At 44.7% G+C, this 27,265-nt stretch overlaps 1 protein-coding gene across 8 annotated transcripts in view; it reads left to right on the plus strand.

Moving 5' to 3' along the window:
- MYO9A (myosin IXA) overlaps nt 1–27,265 on the plus strand; it is a 192,851-nt gene that overhangs the window by 141,767 nt on the left and 23,819 nt on the right. For 6 of the 8 annotated variants that reach the window (XM_075432172.1, XM_075432164.1, XM_075432167.1 and 3 more), the window contains 12 exons: nt 90–285; nt 4,636–4,755; nt 9,350–9,425; nt 14,630–14,773; nt 15,474–15,513; nt 16,367–16,489; nt 20,106–20,186; nt 21,099–21,209; nt 22,221–22,343; nt 22,850–22,999; nt 23,234–23,544; nt 24,493–26,142. In XM_075432172.1, the coding sequence (XP_075288287.1) occupies nt 90–285; nt 4,636–4,755; nt 9,350–9,425; nt 14,630–14,773; nt 15,474–15,513; nt 16,367–16,489; nt 20,106–20,186; nt 21,099–21,209; nt 22,221–22,343; nt 22,850–22,999; nt 23,234–23,544; nt 24,493–26,142 (3,125 nt within the window). The remainder of the gene's footprint in view (nt 1–89; nt 286–4,635; nt 4,756–9,349; nt 9,426–14,629; nt 14,774–15,473; nt 15,514–16,366; nt 16,490–20,105; nt 20,187–21,098; nt 21,210–22,220; nt 22,344–22,849; nt 23,000–23,233; nt 23,545–24,492; nt 26,143–27,265) is intronic. The other 2 variants (XM_075432169.1, XM_075432170.1) reach the window with 1 other exon arrangement.

Consider the following 27,265-nt stretch of genomic DNA (forward strand, 5'->3'; position numbering starts at 1 on the left):
CAGGGACAGCCTGGCATATCTTACCTGGCGTATCTTGTAGATATTGTTTACTTTCCTCTTTTCTCCCCCTCCTTTTTCTCCTTCCCTAGGATTTCCGTGAGAAAAACACAGATCATATGCGCCCGGACATTGTCGCTCTCTTGCGAAGCAGCAAAAACGCCTTTATCTGTGGGATGATTGGGATCGACCCAGTGGCCGTGTTCCGCTGGGCAGTCCTGCGGGCCTTTTTCAGGGCAATGGTTACTTTTAGGGAGGCTGGAAAACGATATGTGGAGAAGAAGACTGGTACGTGTGCTGATCTCCTAATCCTAGTGCCTCTTTTTCACCAGCAGCATAGATCTAATGTATTACTACAGGATTTTAAGTAGCCTGTCTGGCTTATTAGGAGTTATTGACCTATTAAAAACCTGATGAAGATAGCGTATAGATTTTTGCTATCCAAAAGTGACATTTAAGGTATATTTGTGGTAGGGTTTTAGCACATCAAAAGAAAAGATTTTCATTTTACTGCTGCTTTAACTTCTCCTTTCTGTAGGATGCATGCATAGGGAATGCTGTATCATTTGAGTAGAGACATAAAAATTCTTCAGCAGATATGGCAAATTATATTTGCTAAGAGTTTTTTAACTGTTAGTTACCTCTGGGAAAAAAAAAGGAAATAATTCTTCTCTATAATTTTTTCAAGCTGTTCACCCTTTAAGCTGCAAGAGAGTGTCTCTCTTGTCTAGCAAAATTCATTGCTTTGCAGTCATCTAGAACCACCTCATGCCGAACACGGGGGCATTAAATTAAAGGAAAGTAATGGTGCATCATCATGCTGTGGCATGCCATGTCTGGCTGTGCTTTTAGACCATTTCTCTGCATAAAGCAATTTCGGGAAGACGGGTACAAGCTATTACTACTAATTTCTGGGCACAAGAGGGCTTGAAATTCATGATGAAATTAGAGCCTCAGCAGGGAAAATGTCAGCTGAGTTAAAATTAAGCACAGAGCTGCCCCATGCATTTTTTTTTTTACTCGGAGAGGTGTGCATCAAGGAGAGACAAGGAGCTTGGGATGAAGAACATAGATACGGAAACCGTACAAGCAGAAATAATAATTTTCTTGTTCAGGGCGAATAATAGCAGCCCAAGAAGAGCAGGAGGCAAAAATCAGCTTTCAACTCTTGAGGCTCTTCCTCTTGAACTGCTCAGATGTGACATGAGAGAAGAGATGTTTCTCATTAACCTCGGTCTATCTGGCACGTCAAGGCAGCATCTACAGGCAGCGGCATTTCGAAACGCCAAGAGGTAGATGGCAAGAACGTTTGGCATTGGGAGAAACGTCACTCGAAAGAGCTGGCTTTACAGAAATCTGTATTTGCGTTTTCCTAGCATCACCTTTTTATCTTCCGTAAAGCACAGACTGAATTAAAGGGAGCTGTCAAGGAGATAAAAAGTATGTTCAGTCTCGGGGAGAAAGAACCAATTTCAAGCCCTGCTTCACTTTCAGTGTCTCTGGCGGTTGATTGTGTCTGCCGTGCTCCTGTCACCATTAGCTAGCTTTCTGCTTTTCAGTCTTGACTTTGTGGCATTAACTTGCTTATATCTATATAATCTCTCAATAGATAGGTATAAGATAGAGTCCAGGAGGCTTTCGGGCAATTCTGGGAGACTCACTTCTTGCATTGCCTTCTCATTCCATACCAAAACTAACACAGTAATGGCTGAGTTTCTAAAGCTTTTCTGGCACATGTTGCTACTGTTCTATCTGTCTGGTGTCCTTTGGCCTGCTTTCAAATAGCTTTGTGCTTTGTAACCTTTGTTTCTTGAGTCAAAAAGAAAGAAAAAAATGCTAAAATCTCTCAAAAAGCTGGATAAGGTTTGTCTTAAGCTCCCCAACAGTCCTCAGATAATTTATACCCTGAATTTCTATGGGTGTCTTCAGCCTAAATTCAGAAAAAGTCATGAGAAATTCACCATTATATACACAGAACTGGTGGGAGAAGATTACCTAAATCTAATTCCCATATTGAGGTATACCTTATCCATTGGGAAAGCTTGCCCTGCAAGCGACGGTGGAGCTGGGACCACTCACATTCAGCTCTGCCCTCTTTGGAGAGATACCCATCATCTAGCATGACTTCTGCCCAGGTAGTGGTAGCACTTAGGCAGATGAGATCCGTAGCAATGTTTTCGTCATGCTTTTGCTGGTGAGACCTCAAGCGCATCTTCCATTCAGTTGTCCCATCCGTCTTTGCCAAAGCACCACAAAGCAGATGGCTGTAGCAGAGACGGACCTGAGCAGAAGGCTTGGCTGGTAGCTGGACAGTGGGGTGGGCTGGTGCAGGAGAGCGTGTCTGCTGCCGGATGATGGTGATCCCTCCTGCTCCCCAAAACAGTGCAGAAAAGCTCCAGACAGATGCCTTACTGCCCACGGTTTTGGAGCTTTTGATAAAATTATGGTAGATTAGCTGAGAATAACTTCACACACATACATTCGTGCAACTGTGCACACTTAATATTTGTATATAATTTTTTAAAAGGCATGCTGTCCCGTTCTTGGTTTCTGAGGTCCCATCTGCTGCTCCCGCCATCCATCAGGCAGGTGTGATTAATGAGAAGGACAACATATGAAGCATGCTTTTTTTTTTTTTCTTACTTAAGGCTCTTTTTACTCTTTTGCCTTAACCCCAGATGGATCTCCTTTGCTTTTACCTGTCTGAAGGCCTGTCAAAGTCACGCTTGCAGTACCCAACGGGGATTTTGGTGAAAAATCTCCGGCTTATTGTATAAGCAGCTCTGCAAAATTTTGCTCTGCTTTCTTTTTGCATCATCCTTTTGTTTATCTTCTCCATGCCAGCAGTGCCAACCAATGCTATGGATGCTTCTGTAAGGATAATCAGCATTTTTTTCTTGCTGGCTTTAGGGACTGTCCTCTTTCTGTGCTCCTAATACCCTTGTAGTGCAGCTTTTAGTGGCTGCACAGTTGTCCTCGTTAACCTGGAGGTGAAGAGCAGCCAAGCAGTGTCACCATCAGGTTTTCTCGGTACCTTTCTTGTCTGCCCGAGAGATACTTCTCACAGTGCTGCCAGCCCTCCTTGGATGAAACACACTGGGATGTGGCAAGATGCAATTAGCTGAAGGGTGGACTTTTTCAATAATTTGATTTTTATTAGTATTATTATTAGTGAGTTTATCAGGGAGGATTGAGATAGTCCAAAAGAACTACACATTTGAACTAGATTTGTTAATGAACTTTGGTTAAAGGAACATTATCAATGATTAAAGGCAACATTAGCAAGCTTTTTAGCAAAGAAATTTGATTCATTGACTTTTTTTGCTATATAATTGGTATGAATTTATTATGCAAAAAACCCTAATTCTAGGAAAGAACACTTAGTGGAAGAACTGGTGCTGTTAGTATAAACGAGGCTGTGGAGACTCCCAGCTTTCTCATCTTGGTTTTTCTGGACACAAAACTAAATCCTTGCTCTGACCAAGGGTTTGTGGTTCTGGGGTTGTGCGCTCCCTCGATGAGCTCTGCATTTGCATTCGGCCAACAAGAGTTGCTCCTTGGGTTAGTGCCTGTTGCAGCTCACCTACACGATCATGCCTTCTCAAAAGCAATCCTGTCGACTTCTTCAGATTTATTCCTGAAGCTGGGCACCAAAAAATCAACACCCTCCCCACCCCCTGAAAGAATTAAAAAAGAAAAAACCAAAACAAAACCGTATTTGCCAAGTAAAGGTGATAGCAACCAAAACATTGGTCTCTGAGGTCTCACTGAGCAGCATGAAGTGGTGCTAGTGCAAGGAAGACGCCCCTTGACAGTGTTCCTCTGGAAAGTTCAGATCGGTCCTTTCTGATGATTTAATGCATTGGTATGAAATGCTTCCACATGTGCTGACACAAGGTAACTCCTCGGTGACCTCATCATGCCTCAACGGGAGCATGATGTATCCCTTGACTTGGCCACTGAAATGGTGATGGAGAGGTGCTGCCTGTTTGCACAGTGTCGCCTGTGTAACCTCTCCTCCATCCTGTGGTCAGAGCTGGGCCATCAGAAGTCCTCTTGGCCACGCAACAATGGTTTCTTCCAACTTTTGACCTCAAACCCATCCTACTTAACTCCAGACTCCGTGTCCTCTGCCCTTGAGGAATACGGAACCCTTGTTTAGTACAAATTATTTCTGGTTTTCCTTTTAATAGCCAACATCTGAGCAAAGCATGGCACTGGGATGCAAGATGAGAATTTGAGGTGTCAGTGTCCAGGAGCATCTATGCAGGGAATTGGCGATAACACCTGACAGAGGCACGGGAGGGTTTTAAAAAGCAGTTAAAAAAAGTGAAGGTTTTCTAATCATCTGTATTTTGCCCAAATAATCTCAGAGCGATTATAAAGTGATTACGCTCTGGCTAGTAAGGATTATAGGCGGGGTTGGGATGCAGTCCAGCCCATCACTCCTGTGCCTGCAGCGCTATGTCTGGAGGAAACCGAGGTTAAACTGTGTCGAGCATGAAAAACACGCAACCCTCGAGCTCTTGCGTCCCTCGGGCTTGTTCTTTACCTTCTCCTGATTTCTGCTGGTATAATCTTTCTCTTCTCTCCATTTTTTTTTTTTTTTTTGTTGTTGTTTTTATTTTGCTTCCCAAGGGCATGATGATGCAGTGCCATGTGCGGTTTTGAAAAGTGTGGATAGTTTTAGCTTTCTCCATCACCCAGTTCATCAGAGGAGCTTAGAGATCCTGCAGAGATGCAAGGAGGAGAAGTACAGTAAGGCTCCATCACCTGCCCTTCCCTCTGATACAACACTCACATGCCAAGAAATGGAAACCAGGTGCATTCAGTGTAGAAAGGGTTAAAAAAAAAAAGTGCCCAAGGAGCCTTCAAGGATGGAACCGGCTGCCTTATAGCAATTGTGGGCGCATCAGGAAATTATTACACAGAATTTGAAGAGTAAAGTTAAATGCAAACCCACATCTCTGGAGATATTGCATCATTTTGTTGGTGGGTTCCCTGTTTACTCGCTGACGTTCAGTCGGGGTGCTGATGCTAGGGGCATTTTTCGTGTGTTTTATTGTTGTTATCACATGTGTGATAACAAGTTCAAAGCACCGCACTCTGGTAGGAATGTTCCTGGTACAAGGCTTGTGGCCGAGACAGCTGGTGTTTGACTTTATTTGGGTATCATTGGACTTGGAAAATAACTTTAGCTTGTGAAAATACTGTCTCTGAGGGCTTACTTAAAACTAAAACATTTGGCAATGTTATTTTACAGAATGAGTTGAGTAAAGATGCACTTGGTCTCCGTTTCTTCCTCACTCCTCTGTCACATAATAAACTCACCCTGCATGACAACATGGACACTTCTGCCTGTGCTACTTTTTTTATATATATATTAAAAAGATGTTTTGTGCTCGTATCTTTAGATGTATCATTTTCCTGCCGTTACTTTCTTCCTTCATGTTGCACATTAAAGCTCACAGAGATAGAGCGCTGCTATATGCAGTCTTCAGGGGCAAATCCTCAGCCCGAGTTGCTAACTTAAACATCGTGCAACTTAGGTGTAAATGCAAACCACCCATATTTTTCTGCAGAGCTGAGCACGGTGAGTACAGTAGTTGCATGTTAAGTCTTCCCAAATATGCTTTTTCTGCTAGAAACCTTGTATCAGATTTCTATGCTTCCTGCAGCATGTAATTTTGGAGGAGCCAGAGGTGTTTTAAATTCTTAATTTAGGCTACATTATTTTTCCAATACAATTTCTTACCATTGCTATTATTGCTGCGAGGAAATATGAAGCAGTAAGACAAAGACAGCACTAGATTTTATTAAGTGGTGGTGTTCTAGGTGACCTTACTAAGAAACTATTGAAAAGGAAGGCGATTATCAATACAGTAATTTTAATTGCAATTAATTAATCCATTTAAATTGTAGGTTAGCTCAGCAATACAGGAAGTTGGGGGGGGTAATTTGCAGTTGCTTAGGTGTGAAGAGGGAAATTCATACAAATCAAGAGACACTTAGAGCTTTAATTTAATGTGAAGCAGTGAAGTTGAGCTCAATACTGAGCTCAGCATTTTGAAAACTCACTGATCATAGCCTAGTCCACACAGTTTGGTCTCTCTTAGGGTAAAACCAACATGTGGATCCCAGAGTAACATAGCCATAGTTTGTGAATTGGCCGAAAGTGTCCAACCTGACAAACGAGTCAGTCGTATTCTGCGCTCAGAAATCATTCACGTCTTCCCACAGGGTGTGCTCCTGCAACCTGCTTCCCCAGGCTGCTTTTCTTTGGCAGGCTAAACCGGGGTTGGAGCGTGTATAATTTCTGGGTCCTGAATTTAGGGGGTTTGCAGGCCCCACAGGTGAGGACGCTCAGGCTGAGGTTGGCCCCGGGGACTCGGCTTTTCCTAGAAGTCAGATGAGGTTATAACCATGACATTCTTGAGAGAGGAGCCAAATAGGTCAGCTGCTTGTTTTGAATTGTGCAGTTAGTTCCAGCTATGCACAGAGAGAAACTAATTGATTTGATGAATATATTGAGATCCCCTCTAGGTCACTTGGTATTCAGCTTGTGTAGCCAACTGATCGCCCTTCCCTTAGGATCTCAGCTGCTTCACTGGTGTCTTTTGAGTCTGTCGGTTGAGTTATGGTCTTCCTCAAGAACAAAGCACTGGTTTTAGACATCTCAGTTCAAGACCGAAGCTCTGCTGGTTGATGTTCATAAGTAGGGAGTAGACGGGGATCATCCAAAGCTCTGCTCAATGAGGACAAAGACCTGTTAGGCAAATCAGTCTTTCTGAAACACTACAGCTGAAAAAAGGGGAATGTGCTTGAAAAATCAAAATAATTTTATTCATGAAATGTAAAGCAGATCAGTCTGTATCTGAGCTGGGCGAAGGCAATGAGTGGTTTACGCACGCACTACTGTTCCTTGCATGCAGCATATTAATTTATACAATATATATTATATGTTATACATATATGTTATATATTACACAATATATATTATATGCTGCGTGCAACTTATCGACTTAAATCTAAAACCTTTTTGCCTTTCATTTCTAAAAAACTCCACTCTATTTCCCAGAAAAGGAGCTACATCAAGGTGACAACTTTTATTTGGCTGTGGCATGTGTGTATTTCTGCTTTTAAGAGCCAGGTGATGGCACAATGTAGAAAAAAGGTGGGGTTTTTTGTATGTCTGAAGCAATCCTCTTTAACCTGGCTTGCACACCATAACTTCTATTAATCAAAAAGTCACTGAAGGTGCTAAGCTGGCAGAATTATGATGCGGTTTTAATGCAGCTATTATCTGGAAGACTGAAATAGAAGTTCCCTTTTCCCGGGCAATGCAAGGTGCACATGCAGTAATATTTTGACACAACTTGTCTTCATAACTTCAGCCCGGCCTGTTGGGTTAGGTGGTGTTTTGGGCTTTTTCTTTCAGGTATTTCTTTGGTGGGGAGTGTGAGGAAGTGAAAGAGGACAGTTGGCTCCAGAAAGAAGGGCATGGACTAAAAAAATTATAAATACCAGTGAAAGCCCATTTTTCACTAAATGCTTCAGGTTAGAGAAGCCTTCTGTGTCTTAATGGGAAGTATCCAGGCATATACACTATATGAAAAATAGACACAGCTAGACGTTAGGTGGTTTCTTAGTGCAAAACTAGCTACAGAAAACACTAATGCAGTATTTTAAGCAGATTCCTGATTATTCTCTTCCCCCCCCCCTTTACAATTGGATTTCTGTGCTCTAAACAAGCAACTTTTGGCACAGAAATGCAGTCTTGAAGGAGGTAGAAGAACTCTCCTAGGACAAGAAATGTAATAAAAAATGGCTTAAATGGCAAAAAAGGGGGATTAAAAAGAGTTTAGAACGCTAGGCACTTGGATAGAGTATGTGGCTTGCTTTCCAAAGATCTCCTGAGTTGGAGATTGCAGAACCTTCTCAGCAGGAGTGATTTGGTCTGCCTTGGAGCACAGGCAGGATCAAAGATGACCAGTGGCAGCACATTCCCGAGTTTTCTTTTGCTCAGATTTCTAGGTTATTTGGACACTGTTAGATACAGTAACTTAACCAAGTGGACCATCAGCCTTTTCAGGCATCTCCTGCCCAACGTTGAGGCTTCAAGACAAGCTGTTACAATATCTCAGCTGGTAAAGGAGGACAGTAGGTGTCCCATTAAAGGGATGTCACTTGTTGAGGTTTGGTAGGAACTCCTCTTCTCCTTAGACGTTTCAGGCTCTGAGGAATGGCAGATCAGCAGGACGGGCTCAGGTCTCTGCACATTTTTTTTGAGTTCATCTGCAGAATGCAAGGATCCTTAGGACACCTTTTAGCTCAACATCTGGGCTATATTAAATAGGAAAATGGTACATGTGGGGAGGAGGGGATATGCTGTTGCTTCTTCGTTTTCTGTTACAAGCTATAGTTTAGAATTCTTTCTTTCTAGAGATGGGTTTTTTGCAATTTTTTTTCCACCGCAGAAATCTCAGGGTAAAGGAATATACATTTTACCCATGTTCAGATGAGCGCTGCGATGTTTCCTGTCTTACAGCAGCGATTTTGACGGTTAAAAAATTGCTCGGCTGTTTTAATGTCAAATTCAAGCTTAGCAGGTGTTTAAATATCTGTAGTTTAGTGACTTGAAAAGTGTTTTGTTGTCTACAAAAATTGTGTTCAGTCTTCCTAAATGCTTGGTTACAAAACATTTCCACTTTGGGGAAGACAACAGCTTGAAATGTCTGCTTCAGTAACCATACATGATAACTTCCTTGGCTATTTATTAAATATAAATCACACTGAAACTACCCCTGTCAAAGGGTATAGGTTCAAGAGGCGATGAAGCCTCCCCGTGCTGAAGATACTAGTTGCTATACATGTCCCTGTCTATATGTGTGTAGGACAGGAAGAAGTGTGAAAGGAATAAATGACCATTTTTCCAAGCACCCTACTTAAGTCTGGGTGTTTTGCCTGTGCAAGCAACTGAGTTGTCGTGTGCACAGCAGAGAGCTTAGGAGTATTTTGGACATGCAGGACATGGGCGACCCCTGTCACAGCAACCTCTTCCTTCACCCCATTTGCTTACTAGCTGGGACAGCATGTCCCTGACACAATGTGCATGTGTGGGAGGGGAGTTAGTAGGCTTGAGCAAACAACATTACTCATAAGGGTGATGACTCTGCGACAGAGAGGTAGAACTTAGTAGACGATGGGTACCCTTGGCACCCTTGTATGCCCAGAATGTGCCATGGCACGTGTATGCTCCTCCTTGCTGTAGTCAGTGCTTAAGGTATGGCTGTGTTGATTGCCTTTTGGTGAAGAGCCAGGTAGAAACATCCTTCTTCATGTGCTGCTTTAGGTATTACTCGGAAGAGCCCACGGACACCGCTCTCAGATCTCCAGGGTGCCAATACCATCAATGAGAGGACCCAGTGGTAAGTCTCTTGCTTATACATTTGCATGACAAGGAGATCTGGGACGGGGGAGCACTGTCTGGTGTTATAAATGACTATATTAATGTTTTTCCCAGCTTGCTTATTGATTTTGTCTTCTCTTTGTTCTTTCTGTGCTATGTGATCATATCTAAATATCTTTACCTGACTAAATGGCAGACAGGGAAAGCAACTTTCCTATGTCAAAAGGCAGTAATTGTAGGTGGCATGGCATACAAGGTGGTAAGAAGCTTGCAAAAAAAGTATTAATGAATGTGCCAATATCAAGAAAATAAAAATTTATTGAGGATTTTTCTGGAGGAAAAAGAAGGTAATGTGTCCCATTTCAAGAAAGATGAAGAGCTACTGGAGAGAGTCCAGTGGAGGGCTACAAGGATGATGAGGGGACTGGAACATCTCCTCTGTGAGGAAAGGCTGAGGGAGCTGGGCTTGTTCAGCCTGAAGAAGAGAAGGCTGAGAGGGGACCTAATAAATGCTTATAAATGTCTGAAGGGTGGGTGTCAGGAGGATGGGGCCAAGCTCTTTTCAGTGGTGCCCAGCGACAGGACAAGGGGCAATGGGCACAAACTGAAGCACAGGAAGTTCCGTCTGAATATGAGGAAGAATTTCTTCACTCTGAGGGTGACGGAGCCCTGGAACAGGCTGCCCAGGGAGGTTGTGGAGTCTCCTTCTCTGGAGATATTCAAGCCCTGCCTGGACAAGGTCCTCTACAGCCTACTGTAGGTGACCCTGCTTCGGCAGGAGGGTTGGACTAGATGACCCACAGAGGTCCCTTCCAACCACTACCATTCTGTGATTCTGTTTGGGTGCAGAACTGCATGCAAGCGGTGTGATGACGGCTCTAGGTGCCACTGAGTGTGGAGGATCCAGGAAATTATGAGGTTTGAGATGGTACTCTGTCAAATGTTTGCTTATTTTTAAGGTAAAAAGCATGCTAACTGGAAATAGGTTCAAACTTTACAGTTTATATGTGCAGTTTTGTTTTTTACTACTTCCTTGAAGGTTCTGGCCATTCAAGCAGCTGCTAAATGAGACCTTTTTGCTTCAGAGTCAGGTCTGCACTTTGAGATGCAGATCTATACCTCTTCTGCAAAAGGTTTTCCAAATCCATTTCAGAGTTAAGTTGCTTGTGAAACAAAATGTCTTCGTTTCCAAGGGGTATCTGGGCACTGATCCTCCTCCTTTTCTCCAGCTACTCTTGTGCTATCCCTCTGCAGACTCCAGAAAGTCTGATTGTCCAGATGCCACCTCCAAAGGATTACAGTGCTTCTCTGCTTCCCTCTGAGCAGATGTGTGTGTGCTGGGGAAACATATGATCGGAGCATCCTCAGCTCCTAAAACGATAGCTTGGAGCTGCAGACGTCTGAGTGTAACTTCACGTCTGCTCAGAGTTTCATGAGAAGTCTAGAACAAGTCGAGAGGAGTCCGAGACTGTCTCCTGAAACATGTCCATCAAATCCCGTGTAATGGGCCTTGCACCTCAGTGGGCTTTCCTTCCACACAAAATAAAATATCCTCCAAATATATTATTAAACCTCATTTTTACTGGCTTTATTACCAAATGAGCAAGACAGAAATTAGACACACATTGTTCCTTTTTTTTTTCTAGGGGAACAAAAGTGGGTTTTGTTGTCTGGCTTTGTTCACCACGTGCCCTCCGAGTGCCATCAAGACTAGAATATCCCTCTTGCGCTAAATTTCTTCCCTTTGAGAGTGGTGGTGGCAGCCTGCTGAAGGAGAACTGGATATTCATTTATCATTACATGTTGGCTTATTTTCAGTGGTCAGAGAGGATGTAATTTCCATAAAATTGTTGGACTGAATTCATAAATTTGTGCCACTTCTAGAGTTTGGGCAGAAGTCCAGCTTGTGCAAGCAATTTCACCCTGTTGTGGGAAGGTGATGCAACCCTGGTTGTCCTCACATCACAGTTTGCTACCCCTCCTTTTCTTTCTCCTAATGCTATAGCTGCTACAGCTCTTATCTGTTGGGTTAGGATGATAGTAGGTACATGGTAACATTTGAGGCAGAGAAGGTTGGTGTCTCCAGAGGTGACATTCACTGTTTCTAGCATCTCTGGTTGTGCAGGTTTCCCCAAATGTGACATTACATGAAACTTTGTCCCTGTGGAGATCTTCAAGTGTAGATAAGAGAAGTTCTGCAGTTTCTCTAGCAAGCCTTCAAATCTGATGTTGGTGCGTGAAGACCCCCTGTGAAGTGGGATGGGGATCTTTCTGACTGTCTAGCTTCAGCTTTGGAGGCACGTTAGTGCAGCAGCTTGAGCTGCCAGCGTGTTCATAGCCCAAAATATTTCAGTTATCTCAGCGAGGGGCTGTTGTAAAGGCAGGGAGACTCCTCCTGTCCCAGGCAACAAGGGGGATGTATTTATTTACTGTGGAGTTCAGTCTGTGGTCAGGTCTATTTATTTGGCTTAACCCAAGCCAGCACAGCAGACAAGTTGCCTTAATCAGCCAGGATCAAGGGCAGCAACTACTGTGTCTTCCTTCCATCGTCCTCAGCGGTTGTGTCCGAACAACAGGGTCAGGACAGTCAGTTTATTCCCTTTACTGATATATTTGCAGAAAATGTCCTTTGAAGCAGTCCCAACTCCTGTGTTCCTCCTGATGTTGTGCCTCCGTAGCACGGTCCATGATCTTTGCTTCTCCTGGGCATCATCAGTGATGGGTCCCCAAATGTAATCTGTGCCCTTTCTTCTGAAAGAACAAACCATGTCTCTCATAAGATCTCTAAAATTCAGCCTGTGATTTTGGAGTAGGTGGGAGATTTTGATACCTTTTGTTGCAGACGATTTTGATCTGAAGAGTCATATCACACTTGATAAAAGTTGGTATTTCAGTTAAATTGTGCTTGTCGAGCAAGAAGGGGTAAATAGACGGGTGAAGGTAACATGTATAGAAGAGAGATTTACTTTACCAGCTTTCCAGCAAATAGACAAGCAAGTGATTTACAGAGCTAAATTAAAAAGTAATTTGCTTTCAAAGCCGTCTCATGATCATGTGGTCACTGATAAGTCTGGATTGTACATCCAACCCACAGGATAGCCCAGGGCTTGCTTCTGAAAGCAAATTTGCGGCATGACATCACGCAGGAAGTCGCTGCAGAAGGTTTGGAGAGCCAAGCACTCTCCTCTGATCTCAGAAGAAAGTGGACGGGTGGTTTGCACATGCTGGGGAGCGGAAACCAGGCTTCAGCAGAGCGTCGGGAAGCCAGAGTGCCTCAAAGTGCCTTCACCAGCCAGCGAGTAATGAAAGCCATGCCACTGCTCACCAAAATCGCTAGGGCTGTCTGTTTTCCTGCCAGTTGATGTTCATTGATTAAACTGTTTTATGTGCACTGCCGTCTACGCGGCATGCAGGACAGCAGCCATTGATCAGTCTGTCATGAAACAGCTGGCTGGGCTTCGTGAGATGATTGACCTCCCAAGTACCAAAACAGCTGTGTCAGTCACCATGTGCACAGATCTATCTGAAAGTGTCCATAACAAACAAAGATGTTATTTTGTCTCTTTTTTTTTTTTAACATTTTCAAAACCACATGGGAATTTCTAGGGTTTTCTGTTCTCTAGACTCATTCACCGTCCATGTAACCACAGTCGGTCTCAAGCCTGAGAGCGCATTGGGGTCAGCCAGGATTAATGATGGCTTGTAGATCCTGAAAGTGGCCATTGAGGTTTAGTGGTACCCGTCAACTGGTGATTTTTCCCCCCCCATTGCAAATAGGTTTTTGATAGATGGGACCTTAGCTGTAAAGAGAAAGAAGGTGGACAGAAGAGATCACCTGGATATTAAAGCTTCTCGCTGGCCTTCCTTGAATCAAACAAGCTGCTTAAAAAAAAGCAGGTCTCAGAGTGCTCAGCTAGAGGTTTATTTTGCTGTGATTCATCCTTTCTTTTAACAGTGGTACATGTCAAGATGCTGATTTAATGGGACTAGGAAGGAATTTGAAAAGTGCTGCAGTGAGGCAGCAAGGCAACTGGCACTCCAGCGTCACATTGCGCCAAGGATCTGGCTCTAGGCTTTGAGCTGGCTGAATGAACAACTTTACACACTTTATTTTTTAGTTTTCCATGAGGCCATTGATATTTGCCCTTCCTCCATATCAAGACTCTAAGGCAAAGGGCTGCCTTGTTGCTAGACCTCACAAGTGACCGGTGCTGGAGGCCCAATTTAAACCACCGTGCCCTTCAGCATCCTCATGACCAGAGCGCTGGTGCTGCATGGACTCGCCTCCTATTCCTTTTCCTCCCGTCTGAGATAGCTTGGGGAGGATTGCAGACCCCGCATCCTTTCTTAGATCACCTTTCTTTCATATGATGGTTTCTGCAAGGCTGATAGAGAATTTTGAATTTAAAATATAACCACACACCAAAAATGTGCCATCAAATCAAAAATATTGCAGTTGGGTGCATCCCAGGAGAGACTTTGCGTAACCCCAGACACCGCAAGAAGGCTCCTCAACTCTGGAAATTATTTGCCCTGATGTGAAGTTTTGTCGAGTACCTGTTTCCATTCCTCCAAGGGAGGATTTTGGTTCCTCTTGCCATCCCCTTCAGTCCTGCAGCCAGGTGAGTGTTTCAGGAGACCAAAGCAGCTGTTTCACATCAGAGAGGACCAAACTGGGCATGTGATTTGTGATCAGGTCCCAGTGAGTGATTCTGGGCCACCCTATCAGTTCAGCCAGGGCTGGCATCCTGTGTTTGTGGCAAACAATTAGTACATTGCAAGTGATATTTGCTTTGTCTTTTCCTAATGAAATGGTTGCATGAATTAGAGAAGACAGTCAGCACCAGCATCATCTAAAGTAGTGACTCTATTAATGATGGCAAGGCTGATGGTAGAGGTCGTAGTCTCGTATCCTTCAGACCACCAGGGTATCTGCAGACCCAAGCCTTCTGACTGGGAGAGCTGGAAGCTGTTATTCTCCTGCTGGTAGTTTGTTCCCTTTATGAATATTTGATTTTTGGAAGGTGCTTAAGTAGCCGATTGCTTCACGTGGTGTCAGGCATCAAGAACTCCTCACATGGGAGCAAATGAACGGTGAAAAGAGTAAAGCAGCAACTCTCATTTTCTTACCGATCTATTATTTTATGATCTTATTTTTTATTTTGTCATAGAACCAGTTTTTTTTTATATCTTCCTAACACTGTGCGGTGTTTGGTGTTGCAGCGATGCCTACGCAGTTGGCTGGAACGGCCGGATGGGGATGCGGCACAGCAGGCTCACCAGCCCTGGCACCTTCCTAGACAAAGATGGGATATTCGTCAACGCGACCAACAGCAAGCTGCTGGAGAGGGCCCACGGCATACTCATGTCAGTGCAAAAGGAGGGGATTTTGGCTTTATTCCTGGAGCATAATGAGCAGCATGGGTAGTTAGAGGAATGTAAATAGCCAGAATAAAAAATAATCAGGGTGTCAGGTAGACGCGGAGACATTTCATGGTTGGGTCAAAGCGATCTCAATATGATTTACACGTCTGATTTATTTAACTCATATCGTTCATTTGTAACAACAGACGCGGGGAAGAGAGAGAAGGAATGAATCTGCTGGTCAGACCAGTCTCAAGATATGACAGTGATGTAATGCAGTCCCATTTTTTTAATGTGATACCAAAGTTTCCGTTACAAATTAGGTGGGAAAGTGATGTCGGTGATTCACGCTGCAGCCTCAGCATAAGTTCAGAGAACACTGCTGGGGTGGCTGGAACTAATGTAGGGTATGAGAAAGCACGAGGGTGGTCAGTCATGTTGTGACGTCGCTCCGCTGCTCTATCCAAATTACCTGCATCTCCATCATTTGCAATGTAACGATTCTCTTTAATTGGATACCTTTCTCTCAAACCTCTGCCACTAAATTTGTAAAACTAGTTTGCAGCATGCAGAAGCAGCCCAGTTTCTGTACAGGTTATAGGAAGTAGTTGCTAAAGGGGATTTTTGAAGGGCTTGTTTCATAATCTTAGCCATTCTGCAATTACACATGTGGATTAACCGGAGCCATTTATTATCTCCCCAGGCGAAATAAGAACTTCAAAGCCAAACCCAGTCTCCCAAAGGTGAGCAAGAAGGAGCTTTTCCACTTTGCTGGTCCCTGGGGTAAGACTATAGGTACAATGCTGAGATGCCGATGGATGTGAGGAAGACCGCTTGTGTCTACATAAAGACCTTGGTCAACTCAGCTCTGTTCAGAGCTCTTTAATTTCTGTAAAATCAAAGTATTTCAGCCCTGGGAGGGAACTATATGAGTGCTTACATCCTCCTTGCTTGGACTTTCTCTGGCTTCTTTTTTCCTCCTCCGGGGAAGGAGTATGTATTTGCTGGTGAAATTTGGAAATTAAATCTCTATAACAAGCGGGTAGGTTATGCGAGGGGGCAGGTATCTGATAGACAACAGGCTTCTCTAATGTTCGATTTCCCTCTGTCTTGGCTACATTTACTGTATTTTAAGAGATGCCAAGAGATCTGTTGTATCTAGCACAATAACACTTGTTGTGGTCCTTGCGGATGCTGCTGCAGTGGTTGGGAATGGCGGACCAGGAGAAGCAAACTTTGATTTTACTCCTCTCTGTGTGTACGGTGTACCTGGAGAGGCACAGAAACAGTTAATGGATGACCTGCTCAGTAGTAGTAAATAGTCTGCAGCCTTTAGTGGGTAGGAGAGCCAAATTTTCCGTGGTGAAAGATGCCCTTGGCCAGTCCTCAGAGGAGCTGCAGGAATGTGGTTTGGGGGATCTGGCTCCAGCCAAATAGAGCAGAGCTACATTTCAAGCTGTCCCTCAGTGGTTCCTGTTGAGATTAAGTAGGGTGGTCACCTTAGGAAGGCCTGCAGAGGGTGTGAAGAGAGTGCAGATAGCATGGTGATAAGATGTAGTTCTATTTATAAAGAACAGAGGTTTTTCTCTTCCACAGCACATGCTGGACGTGAAGTCCCTCAAGCACCTAACCAATCTGACGCTTCATGACCGCATTACCAAATCTCTCCTCCATCTCCATAAGAAGAAAAAGCCACCCAGCATCAGTGCCCAGTTCCAGGTAAGCCTTTGCCTTTGATGCAGAGAGGTGAATTAAAAGCAAATACCTGCCCTGCGTCACCAGGGTGCCTAGGAAGACATTTGCAGGCACAGTCCTGTCCCATCCTCACCACTGTTTAGGACATGAATTCAGCTGCGGAGGTGGCTTGGGTAAGTTGGGAGACAGCTTGCTGGTATCTAAATGGTGTCAATGGAGAGAAACAAGAACAGTGGTGGATATTGTGGGGGATGATGCAGTGGAGCAAGCTGGGACGTGAGGATGAGCTGCAGAGCAGAGGTGTTGGTGCATCCATGTCCTCTGGTGCCTCGCCGTCCAAGCCATCGCATCATGGCGCTTTCTCTGATGGATCCAGAAACTGCAAAATCCCAACAACATCTTTACAGTCTCTTTACTTGCATTCAGCATCTGAAATTCAATCTGTTTTCAAGCCAGCCAGAATGTGAATTTTAACAGGGGCGGAGAGGTCAAAATATTGCTGCATTTTCTCCAGACAGGCAGAGGAATTCAGAGGAGGGGTTGATACAGCATTTGTTGTGTTGTCAGCACTGTGCACCAGCCAGCTGTCCCTAGGAATAGCTGCAGTGAAAATAATCCTCCAATATGTGCATCAGGGCTTGGAAACTGCTACAAGATGTGCACAAGCAGGTGGTAATATTAGAAAGCAGCTTTTCAGTTAAAAATTGGTTTCTGAGCAGGTCTGGCCTTGTTTTGACACATAATTTGGGAGGATGTTTTGGAGATGTGGGTCATTTTCAGGAAGTCTCCATATGTAGTTTTGGGTAAGATTAAGTAATAAAATATATGTGTGTATGCATGCAGGTATATATAAAAATCCATGTATATATAATTTGCAGAATGCACATCTCTCTGTATATATATATATATATAAAGCTTAGTCTAGTCTAATGGTATGCTGGTTAAAATACACTTCTGCAGAGTTTAATTCATGCAATACCATGGGGAGGTTGAAACAGGGATGTCTTGGAGTCAACTGCCTTCCTGAAACCTATTCACCCTTCAAATGAAACTCTGCAAAGCCTCAGGGTGCATGATTGAGATTTTTATGTATATTTTTACGGCCCATACAAATAAAAGACCACTAAAAGCCATGAAGATTTCCCCCCTACCCCTATCCAGCAAAGCAGATCATTCAAATGCCCTTTTCCTTACACTTGCTGATGTTCCCCAGTGATGATTTGACAACATAGGAGCTGTGCCTACGAAGTATTCTTTTTTTATTTAAATGAATAAGAACATATTTAAGTCGGAGGCAGCTCTGGTATAACTGCTGCTTCTCCTCTTAGACAAATGCCAGGCACTCCAGCACTAATTTCATTTAACACTTGTAAGAGAGAAGCATTGTCTCAAGAGAGCAGCCTAGTGCAAGCCTTTGAGATGGCTTTTTTATCAAGAGCAAGCTAATAAAATTGCAGTGCGTGGAATTGGGTCACAGGCAGGAAGCACAAATGTTTTCTATTATGGAGTTTGGGGGGTGGTTTTTGCTGATAAAGGCTGCCTTGTGGCTAAAGCCTGAACACCAGGCTTGCAGCTGTTCCGACTCTTACTGATTTTAACCATGCCTGTGCTTGTGGTAATCTATAGGTGAAACAGCTATATTGGAGGATGCTGTAAGAGCAGCAATGGCTTTCACGGTTGAAAAATAGACCACTGGTACCTAAACTGCAGCACGGCGATTTATAGCCTCCCCTTTTGCCCTGCGTGCAGGTGGTACCCTAGAGAAAAGGATGCTGCCCTGTCTAGCATGGAGTGATGCTGAAATGATTCACTGTGCCCTGAAAGACCAAATACAGGTGGTGAAAGAGTGGGTGACTGGAAAGTTTTGCAGGCAGAGGGATAAAGGAGCAGGTTACGGGGTTAATCCAGGGACCTTGCATGTCCTTTATGGATTCCTGATGACCAGAGCTTCTGCCAGATGGCAGAGGGTGCCTGAGCCATCTGCTGTGTGCGGCATGTCGCTGGCTGCTGGTGAAATGGAAATACCCCCTCCTATGGGGCTGGCGGTCACAGTATGATCCAATTTCCACAATTTCCAGTGCCGGGAGCATTTTGCTTGCTGGGCTTTCGGAAGAGCTTTTTAGGAAGGGGGATGTATCCCGTGTGTCCCCCAGTTCCCTCCCACCAGCCCGAGGTGGGGCACAGTGGGATGCTCTAGCATCATTGCTGACGAATATCAGCTAATGAGCTTCTTTTATTTAAAAAAAAAACAAGTGATTTCAGCCTACATTTAAGAAAGCGGAGGTCTGCCACGTCGTGGCATTCCCACTGCTCCCTGGATGGGAACGATGGGGCATTTGCATGCGGTTAATATATGTGTAACACAGCTGCATCGCACGTGCGTGGGATCCATCCTTCTCTTCTCCAGATCCCCCGTGTAGATAAATTTTTCTAAACATGAAAGGCTTCCCATGAAGATGTCTTTGAAATGATCAGAAGGAGAAGAAAAGGCTTCCTGCAAGCAGATCTCTAGGCGAAATGCTTCTTTCTAATATCACGCTGTTTTATTAACACATAGATTCAAAAATTTATAACTCTGCTTATAGGGAATATACAGCAGAATGTCTTTTACACAACTGAGTTTTAAATGCTGTTAGAATCGGGGGTTGTCAGTTCTGGAGCATGTTACTAATACCGTGTCAGTAATGTGCTCAGCAATTAGAGATGTTCAAAGTATTTATAGGGCATAGCAAAAAAAAAAAAAATGCAGTCAAAGAGCCTGGCCAGCCACAGACTGACTCAGCATGCTCTGATTTCCGGTATGTTTTTTTTCTCAGAGCTTGTGCTTCGTCACAAAAGAGTCAAAAGATTTGCAAGGTGGAGGAGTACTTGGTGTGATGTCCCGCTGGAGCAGTTGGGCATAGCAATGATGCCAGAACGAATTCATTTTTATGGGCTAGACTTCTAATGATGATGCCGAAATAAGGGGAAATATAAAATGGAAACCTGGAAAACCCTCTGTTTTCAGTAATTACCACTGTGCATTTCAGCAGTGGAATATGGTGAGGAACATGCCAGCATTGGAGCTATTCTCCTCTAAAAACAACCTATGAAGTGTTTAGGGTTCACAGGCTTCAAGAATCATTGCAAATTCCAGATCTTCCCTTTGTAAAACCGTCATTAAGAAAATTCATTTTTAGGCCAGCAATAAAGTTTTGACAATTAAAAATCAGGAATAAATGCTGCATGGAGTCACTTTTGATACGGGAAAATTTTACTTTTATTTAAAAAAACATTAGGGATTGTTTGGTGCAAGGGGTAAATCCGTGTCTCAGAGCTCCTGCTGACGTCTAGAAGGGGCTTGCTGGTGCGGAGCAGGATGTGACTTTGGGCTCCAGTGACTGACGTGAAAAGGTCGAACTGAGGATCTCAAAATGCAGCCCAGCATTATATTTATCTCTAGCTAAATTGTTGGGTGCAAAGACAGAAGCAGCCAAGTTGCTTGGGCTGAGACACTCATTTCAGAAAACAATTTCCTGTCTGCCTAGTTTACTCATCATTTATTCCAATTATTTGGTTTTCTGATTTAAGTGCTTGGGTTTTCATTATTCATCATGGTATCTGCTCGATTTCCCAACTGAAGAGGTCTTCTCTGTTGCAGGCATCGCTCAACAAGCTGATGGAGACCCTTGGCCAAGCAGAACCTTATTTTGTCAAGTGCATTCGATCTAACGCCGAAAAGGTAAATCTCATCCCATGAAAGCAGCACTGCTAAAAATCATCTTGGAAATATTTTGTAAAATTTTACAGGGGCTTAAAAGGAAAAGAAAGCCCAAAGTGAAGTTGGATTTAGAAGATACTTGTGTATGAGCAATGGGAAGCATGGATATTATCACTTGGGTGTTGCTCTTCATAACCTGCAGTGGCTCTTCCTGTAGTTGTAGCAACACGTATATGAAAAATATATGGTTTTAATTTATATGAAAAATCTGTTGGTTTTAATAAAGGAATTTGACTCCTCTGAAGCTCCTGCCACCTATAATAGAGATTTACAAACCCATGAATTCACTTGTGCTGTTACTGAGGCCTAAAGGTTCTTTAAAGTTTCTACATGTAAAAGCAGATACTTTCAAAATATGCTACGGTATTCAAACTGCCTCAGTGATGCATCGTATCTCTTGAATTTGACTTTAGGCGTTTCTCTCATGGGCTAAGGACCTTCAGTGTAAAATGGAAGTTGCAGTAGTGATGTTTTCTTGTGGATTAATCCTTTGGAGTTGTACCCAGATATTTAAAGATGAAGCTTTATGCCTAGGAGATTATTTAGTTGCGCACAGTCTTACCCATTAGCTGTGCCCTTGGGGGCTCTTATTCAGTTCAAGGGCTCCAAAAAACCTGCTTTATAGCTTTATACACCTAGTTAGCTGTTTGACAGTCTCCATCTGATGGCTGCTTGGAAGCAAACAGGATTCAGCCCTGGTGGGATTAGCACAGTTCCTGGGGACCCGCATTCCCTCCCTCCCATAGCATCGTTGCCAACGTGCATGTCATGCAGATGTGCTTCATGTGCTGAATCCATTTACCCATCTGCGCACTTAAAAGCTTCAGTGAAAGGAAATATTTGCTCATTGCTGGCCTGTTTATTCCCTTCCAGCTGCCCCTCCGCTTCAACGACAGCCTGGTGCTCCGGCAGCTGCGGTACACGGGGATGCTGGAGACCGTTCGCATTCGCCAGTCGGGATACAGCTGCAAATACACCTTCCAGGTTGAGTAAAGCGTTTTATGTCTTTCACCACCCGTAGCATCATTTTCAGAGTTGTCTGAATGTTTCTAGCTCTTCTTTTTTTAATAATGTAATGAATTTATAGCTCATGCAAGGCAGTGGATGTAATGAGCTGATGTCTGGCACGGAGAGGTCTTCTGCTGCACTGCTGATTTGTAGCAAGCTGGTCTAGACCCAGGTGAAGGCTGCAAGCCCCTGTGTAGATAATGTCACAGTTTTTGTCCAGAAGCAGTGATTTTTCATAATGTGGTCTTCCTTTCTGAAAAAAAGGTATCCAGTTAGCTTGCGCGCTTCCACCCGTGTTTTGAAATCACCTGGGAATGACATTCACCCCGTTGTGTTGGTGCTGGCTGCGTTCCATTGGGAGAGTGATTGGCATCCTCTAAACTGCTCAGGAGTTATCCAGTTTTTCCTGTTTGCTTCTTTTCCATTTTTTTGCCAGGTTTTGCGCACATGTTGGTCCTTTCATGCATTGCTGGTGCCGATTTGTTTCCTGCTGGCAGCTGCTTTGGGCCAGATGTTGTGCTCTTCGCAGCAGCTGTTTAGAAAAGGAGAATGGCTCAATTTTTTCTCGCCGAGAGCATGGATCCCAACCTTACTTGGGAGGATCTCTCCTCTTGTACCTCCTCCACTCTTTGAGTCCTCACAGCAGTAGCGGATGTGATCTCAGAGATGCTTTGCAGATGCTGGTAACCCCCTTCCATAGCAGCTATTTGGAGTATTTTTCACTCGACATAACCCTGTGGGTTGTGCAGAACCTCTCCTCCCACACTGAAAGACATTTGAACGTTGCTGGGTCCCTGCTCTGGTGTGTTTCGTGTTAAACCACAGACGGTGGATGAAACTTGGTGTTCCCCCAGTCCCTAAAATGCTGTCTCTCCTTCTGCTTGCTCAATAGATCCTATTTCATGTGGCCAGTGGAGCAAATCCATTATTTATGGAAGAAAGGGACACAGCAGGACCCGTATAACCAAATCTTTTTTTGCTTCACAGGATTTTATGAACCATTTCCATGTCCTCCTGCCACAAGGAATCAGCCCATCTAAGCACAATATCCATGACTTCTTCCAGAAAACAAAACTCGATCCAGACAATTACCAAGTTGGAAGAACAATGGTAAATGTTTATCCTTAGCTGAGACTTAGGTTTAAGATACAGATATAATATTTGCCTGCATTTCTGTAATGATAAACTCACATCTTTATGTATGTTTTTTAATTAACAGAACTATTTTTCTTCTGTTTGCTGGAAGCCAATGGCTTAAATGAAGCTTTGAATGTTAACACAAAATAGTAAGGAACGTCATTGTTTTGTGTTAACCAATCCAGAAGTCTGGTTGTAACAAGGCAGCCTTCAAAAAACTGTGTCTGTGTGTAGACACAGCTTGATACGATAGTTGTTTTGTCTCCCCTGAAGGGAAAGCAGTGACTCTGTAATTCAGAGCTTGGACATCGCAGGCTGCAGATGAAACTGCAGAAACCTGCCAGAGGTGGCGTAACTGAAATCATCTGCTGAACATTGTTTGGAACATGCAGGACACAGAAACCAGCAGCATTAAGTCGTTTGTCTTGTGGTCTCAGAAGCTTTCCATGCTACTGGTTTTTGGGGGTTTTTTTGGCCAGGTTTTCATGAAGGAGTGGGAGCGGCAGCTTCTGCAGGACCTGCTCCATCAGGAGGTGCTGCGCCGCATCACGCTGCTGCAGCGCTGGTTCCGCTGTGTGCTCTGCAGGAGGCAGTTCCTGAGCTTAAGGCAAGCCGCAGTGATCATACAGGTAGGTGATGGTGCCTGATTTCGTTGCAAATTGCAATCCACAAATCCTACAGATACAGTCGATGGAGAAAATCAGGTCCTCCCTCCGAGGAACGAGCTTACAATCAGGATTTGACTCCTAGTGCCATAATAAGTTGGGAATGGGGGAGACAGAGCTGGAAAGGTTGTCTGAAGGCAGGTGCTCTCCCATCCCCATGCAACACCTATTACAAGGAGCTGCCTGGTGTGTTTGCAGAGATTTTGGCGTAGTCACCAGAGCCGAAAGCAAGGCGAGCCAACCCTGGACCCTCTTGTCCTTGGCAAAGCTGCCATTGTTCTCCAGACCCACTGGCGTGGCTTTGTGGAGAGGCGGAGGTTCCTGCAGATGCAGTTTGCAGCCCATCTCATCCAGAGCTGCTGGCGGGAGTATGCCAAGCGGCGGTACGATGCAGCCACCAGCATCCAGGCAGCCTGGCGAGGGCACCGCACAAAGCAGTCATACAGAGCCAGCAGAAGCAAAGTCGTCTGCTTGCAAGCAGTGTGCAGAGGATATTTAGCACGACAAAGGTAATGCTGTTGGCCTTGGTTAAAGAAGAAAACATTTTCTGATGATGCTTGTTGGGGAGGGAGGTGGTTAATGTGAATTTGGGCACTGCTTGGACTACGGTGGCTTACTGAGGATGGTGTCCCTTCATAGGTTCCCTGACCCTGCCCTGACCTGCCCTGATCCTTCATTTGTCCATGCTTTCTAACAAAGGAGTTTATTTAGCTGCACATCCTACTCTTAGAATAAGAACAGCCTATTTCAGGTTGGAGCACGTAGGCAGTGGAAAGCCGAGGCCATAAATACTCGCAAGGCTTTTTTCCCTTTGGCAGCAGCACCAGTTTAAGTAGCCTATTTTTAACTCAGATTGGCTTGCCGATCTGGTTGCTGCGCTGTCTCGCAGGGACAGGAGATGCTGGAGCCAACTGCTGCAAAGGGGAGAGGGTTTCCAACCGTGCCTTGGCTTGCTGGCCGTGGGGCAGGTCGTGGTTTGCTCTCTGGAGACACTCCCTGCAAGGTGTGGAGCACCTTGACATAGGGTGGGAGATCTGGGAGCTGGAAAGAGCTCTTGGTGCAAGGTGGAAGTCCCTGCTAGCTGTACCAGAGGCAGCCCAGGCAGGATGGTGAAGATGGAGAAGCCACGGGAGTGTGATGTGTTAGGCTCTTCTGGCTCTGTGAGCTTACAAACGAGCTAGACCAGGGATGGAGGCTGGAGCTGCTGCCATCAGCACGAGAGGAGGTTTCAGGTGCGTTGGGGCAATTCTTGAGTAGGAGAGATGGCATAAGAGGAGAAGGTTGAAAACCGAATGTGCATTCGCATTGTCTTGCACTAGACATGCAAGGAGGGTGGCTTGAGATGGTGGTGGTGGTGATGGTGAAGCCCATGGTGATGAAGTGGCACCGGTGCAGTGCTTTGAAGCAATTTGGGTGGGCACGAATGTAAAATGTACTGTTTTTCTGCTTTCTTGCAGTTTTAGAGCTTTGAAAGAGCAGCGATTAAAAGAGATGCAGCTGAAGAATGGCCTGTCAGTTAGAGAAGAGGATGGACTGGAGGCAGATGATGCTTTGGAAATTAAGGGCTCGGATCCATCTAAGTGGGAGGACGGCTCATTTGAAGAGCGGCTGAGAGCCATAGAGGAACATAAATCACTGATGGAGAATAATCGGGTGAATCACACAGACCCACTGGATACTTCTGCAAATTTATTGTACAAAAGGCACGAGAGAGCCAGTAGCCAGAGTGGGATGGACACCAAAGAGGAGGTGGTTGTGAGAGAGAGACCCAAGTCACTGGAGGATCTCAACCAGAAAAAAGTGGTTCGTGCAAAAAGAGAAAGCAGGAGGATGCGTGAACTGGAACAGGCAAAATTTAGCTTGGAGCTGCTCAAGGTCCGGTCCACTGGTAGGCTGTCACCTTCAGAAGAGCGGCAGTGGTCTACTGATCTTGTGTCTGAGGCACTTCATTCCCCTCAGGGAACCCCAGAGAGTGAAAGCTCTCAAGGGAGCTTTGAGATGTTAAGCTGTGAAGATACCCCAAGTAATAAACTGGTTTCCTTAGTTTTAGACGAGCAAGATGCACAGTTGTTTTCTGCTGACTCTTTGCCAAGCAGCCCCCAGGCGCAGCTGCATGAGAAATCCTTCTGTATGGCAGATGTGAACAGCAATTTACCCAGCTGCAGAAGGATGCCTTCAGACTTGGAGCTACCTGATAACCTCACCATGAAGGAGCGTGTGGTCTGCGACCCACAGAATGTTATATACAAGGCTCATCCGAGAGAAACCTTCCTTTCCAGCAATCTGCCTACTTTCTACATTCCACCACAAGACAACGTGAAGGTGAAGCTGGTGGAGAATAACCTAAGGAATAAAGCAGTGGAAAGAGAAGAGAGGACAGTTACATTCTCTGAGGTGAGGAAGGACTCTGAGCCAGACCAGGGCAGAACCTTGGGAGGGAATGAAGAGAAGTCCTCTACCAAGAGAGAGGAACGTGGGACAGCGGCTGCGACACAGGTCCATTCTCCAGACTCTGTCATCAAGAGACTGGAAAAGCTCAACGTGGAGAAGGAGGAACGGCAAAAGCAACTTCAGCTGCAAAATGAGAGGGAGATGATGGAGCAGATACGTCAACAGAAGGAAATTCTGGAGAGACAACGCAAAGCCTTCGAGCAGCAAGGGAGGGTGGAGGCTTTGCAGAGGGCTGAGCAGAGCAGAATGAAGGACTTCTCCCTCAAACCATCCAAAAAATCGGACAGCCGACCTCAGTCGGTCCTCATCCTGCACCCCCAGAGCAGAGGAGAGCATGGCCCCACCACAGGTGTGACTCCAACCTCATCAGTGGACATTAAAGGTCTCACCGTTGGGACCAGGGGAAGCTCTCCAGCCCACAGTGCCTCCAAAGACAGACCCGTCAGCATGTTCATGGAGCGAAGAGAAGGTCAATCAGGATCGGTGCTGGAACCCTGGTGCCATTCCAGACCAGCTCTGGACCCCAAGGACCTCCCGGGCAGCCACTTCTTAAAGACTGAGCGCCTTCGGCAGCCGCGAATGCCCAACCAGGCCACCGAGCAGATGAGGGCAAGCACTATGTTCTTCACGCCGAAAGACAATCCCTTTGGCCTCCAGTGAGTAAAAAGATGATGGGTTTCCTCTGTAGACTTTCTCCATAGGCTTTTGCTCTGCTAGAGACCGTTTTATGCAAACTGTCCAGGACGTTGTTTCTGGAGACTGTACAAAACCCCTAGCAAAACAAAGACGAGTTTTTTGATCATTGAGCAACAAGCAGGCAGAGATCAGAGGAAAAGGAAAAAGCTGGAGATACAACTTCTTGATCTCTTATGTGGTGGGCATTATGTAAGCCAGGGGAGATAATCATAGACGTTAGCAGGTGAAGGGAGTTAATAGAGAGACGACACTGTTCTGATTTACCCTAGATGAATGGTGGTAGGAGTTTACTTCTCAAGGTAAAAGATGAAGAAAAAATTTTCAGGATTTTTGGGTGGTCAGAGTAGAAATTACTAGATAAGGCAGAAAATTTCAGGATTTTTCTTGTTTACTGTATAATTAACCCAGCCAGCAAAGCCATTTTGGACAATCTTATCACTACAGGTTGAAAACCAGCAACTGACTGGGGGGAGCTTGAGACACGAATGCACTTTTGACAGCGTGTGCCTTACATATATAATTACACGTCATAGGTTTAGCAGTCGTTCATCTCCGCTGCATTTACGCCGTGCATTGCTTAAACCATTGACTGCTCCAGTACAGGGTCTAGAGACCGCAGTGAGGTCTTGGGTCTGTGTTTGCTCCCACTCTATCGTGTTGCTTAAGCTGCCTTGCCTAATTTTGGAGATATGTTGGCCATTTAGCTCAATAAAGACATAAACCCCCCCAGATCCTGCTGTGCCGTTTCAAAGGCAAAAGCTACCAGTGAATGTTCATTGTCGATAACTTAAGGTACCTCTGTGCATAGTTGTGTTGTGGTTTATGTGCTGTTGCAACAGGAGGAGATTTCCGTTTAATTTGTGCCGATTCTTTAACTAAGTTCGGACACATGTGGTGGGGAAAAGGAGCAGTCAATAAAAAAAATAGCCCTTTGCCCCCCGATAGAGCCAGCGGCATCCCTTGTGTGTGGGCATGGTGAGGGTTTTATTCAGAAGTGGTGGTAGAAAGAGTGAGCTGAGCAAAAAGCAGCTTAAGTGGGTGCGTTTTTTAATGCTGTGTTAGATGCGAAGCAAGGATGCTGTG

This window comes from Opisthocomus hoazin, chromosome 10 (assembly GCF_030867145.1).
Source record: "Opisthocomus hoazin isolate bOpiHoa1 chromosome 10, bOpiHoa1.hap1, whole genome shotgun sequence".
Lineage (NCBI taxonomy): Eukaryota > Metazoa > Chordata > Aves > Opisthocomiformes > Opisthocomidae > Opisthocomus > Opisthocomus hoazin.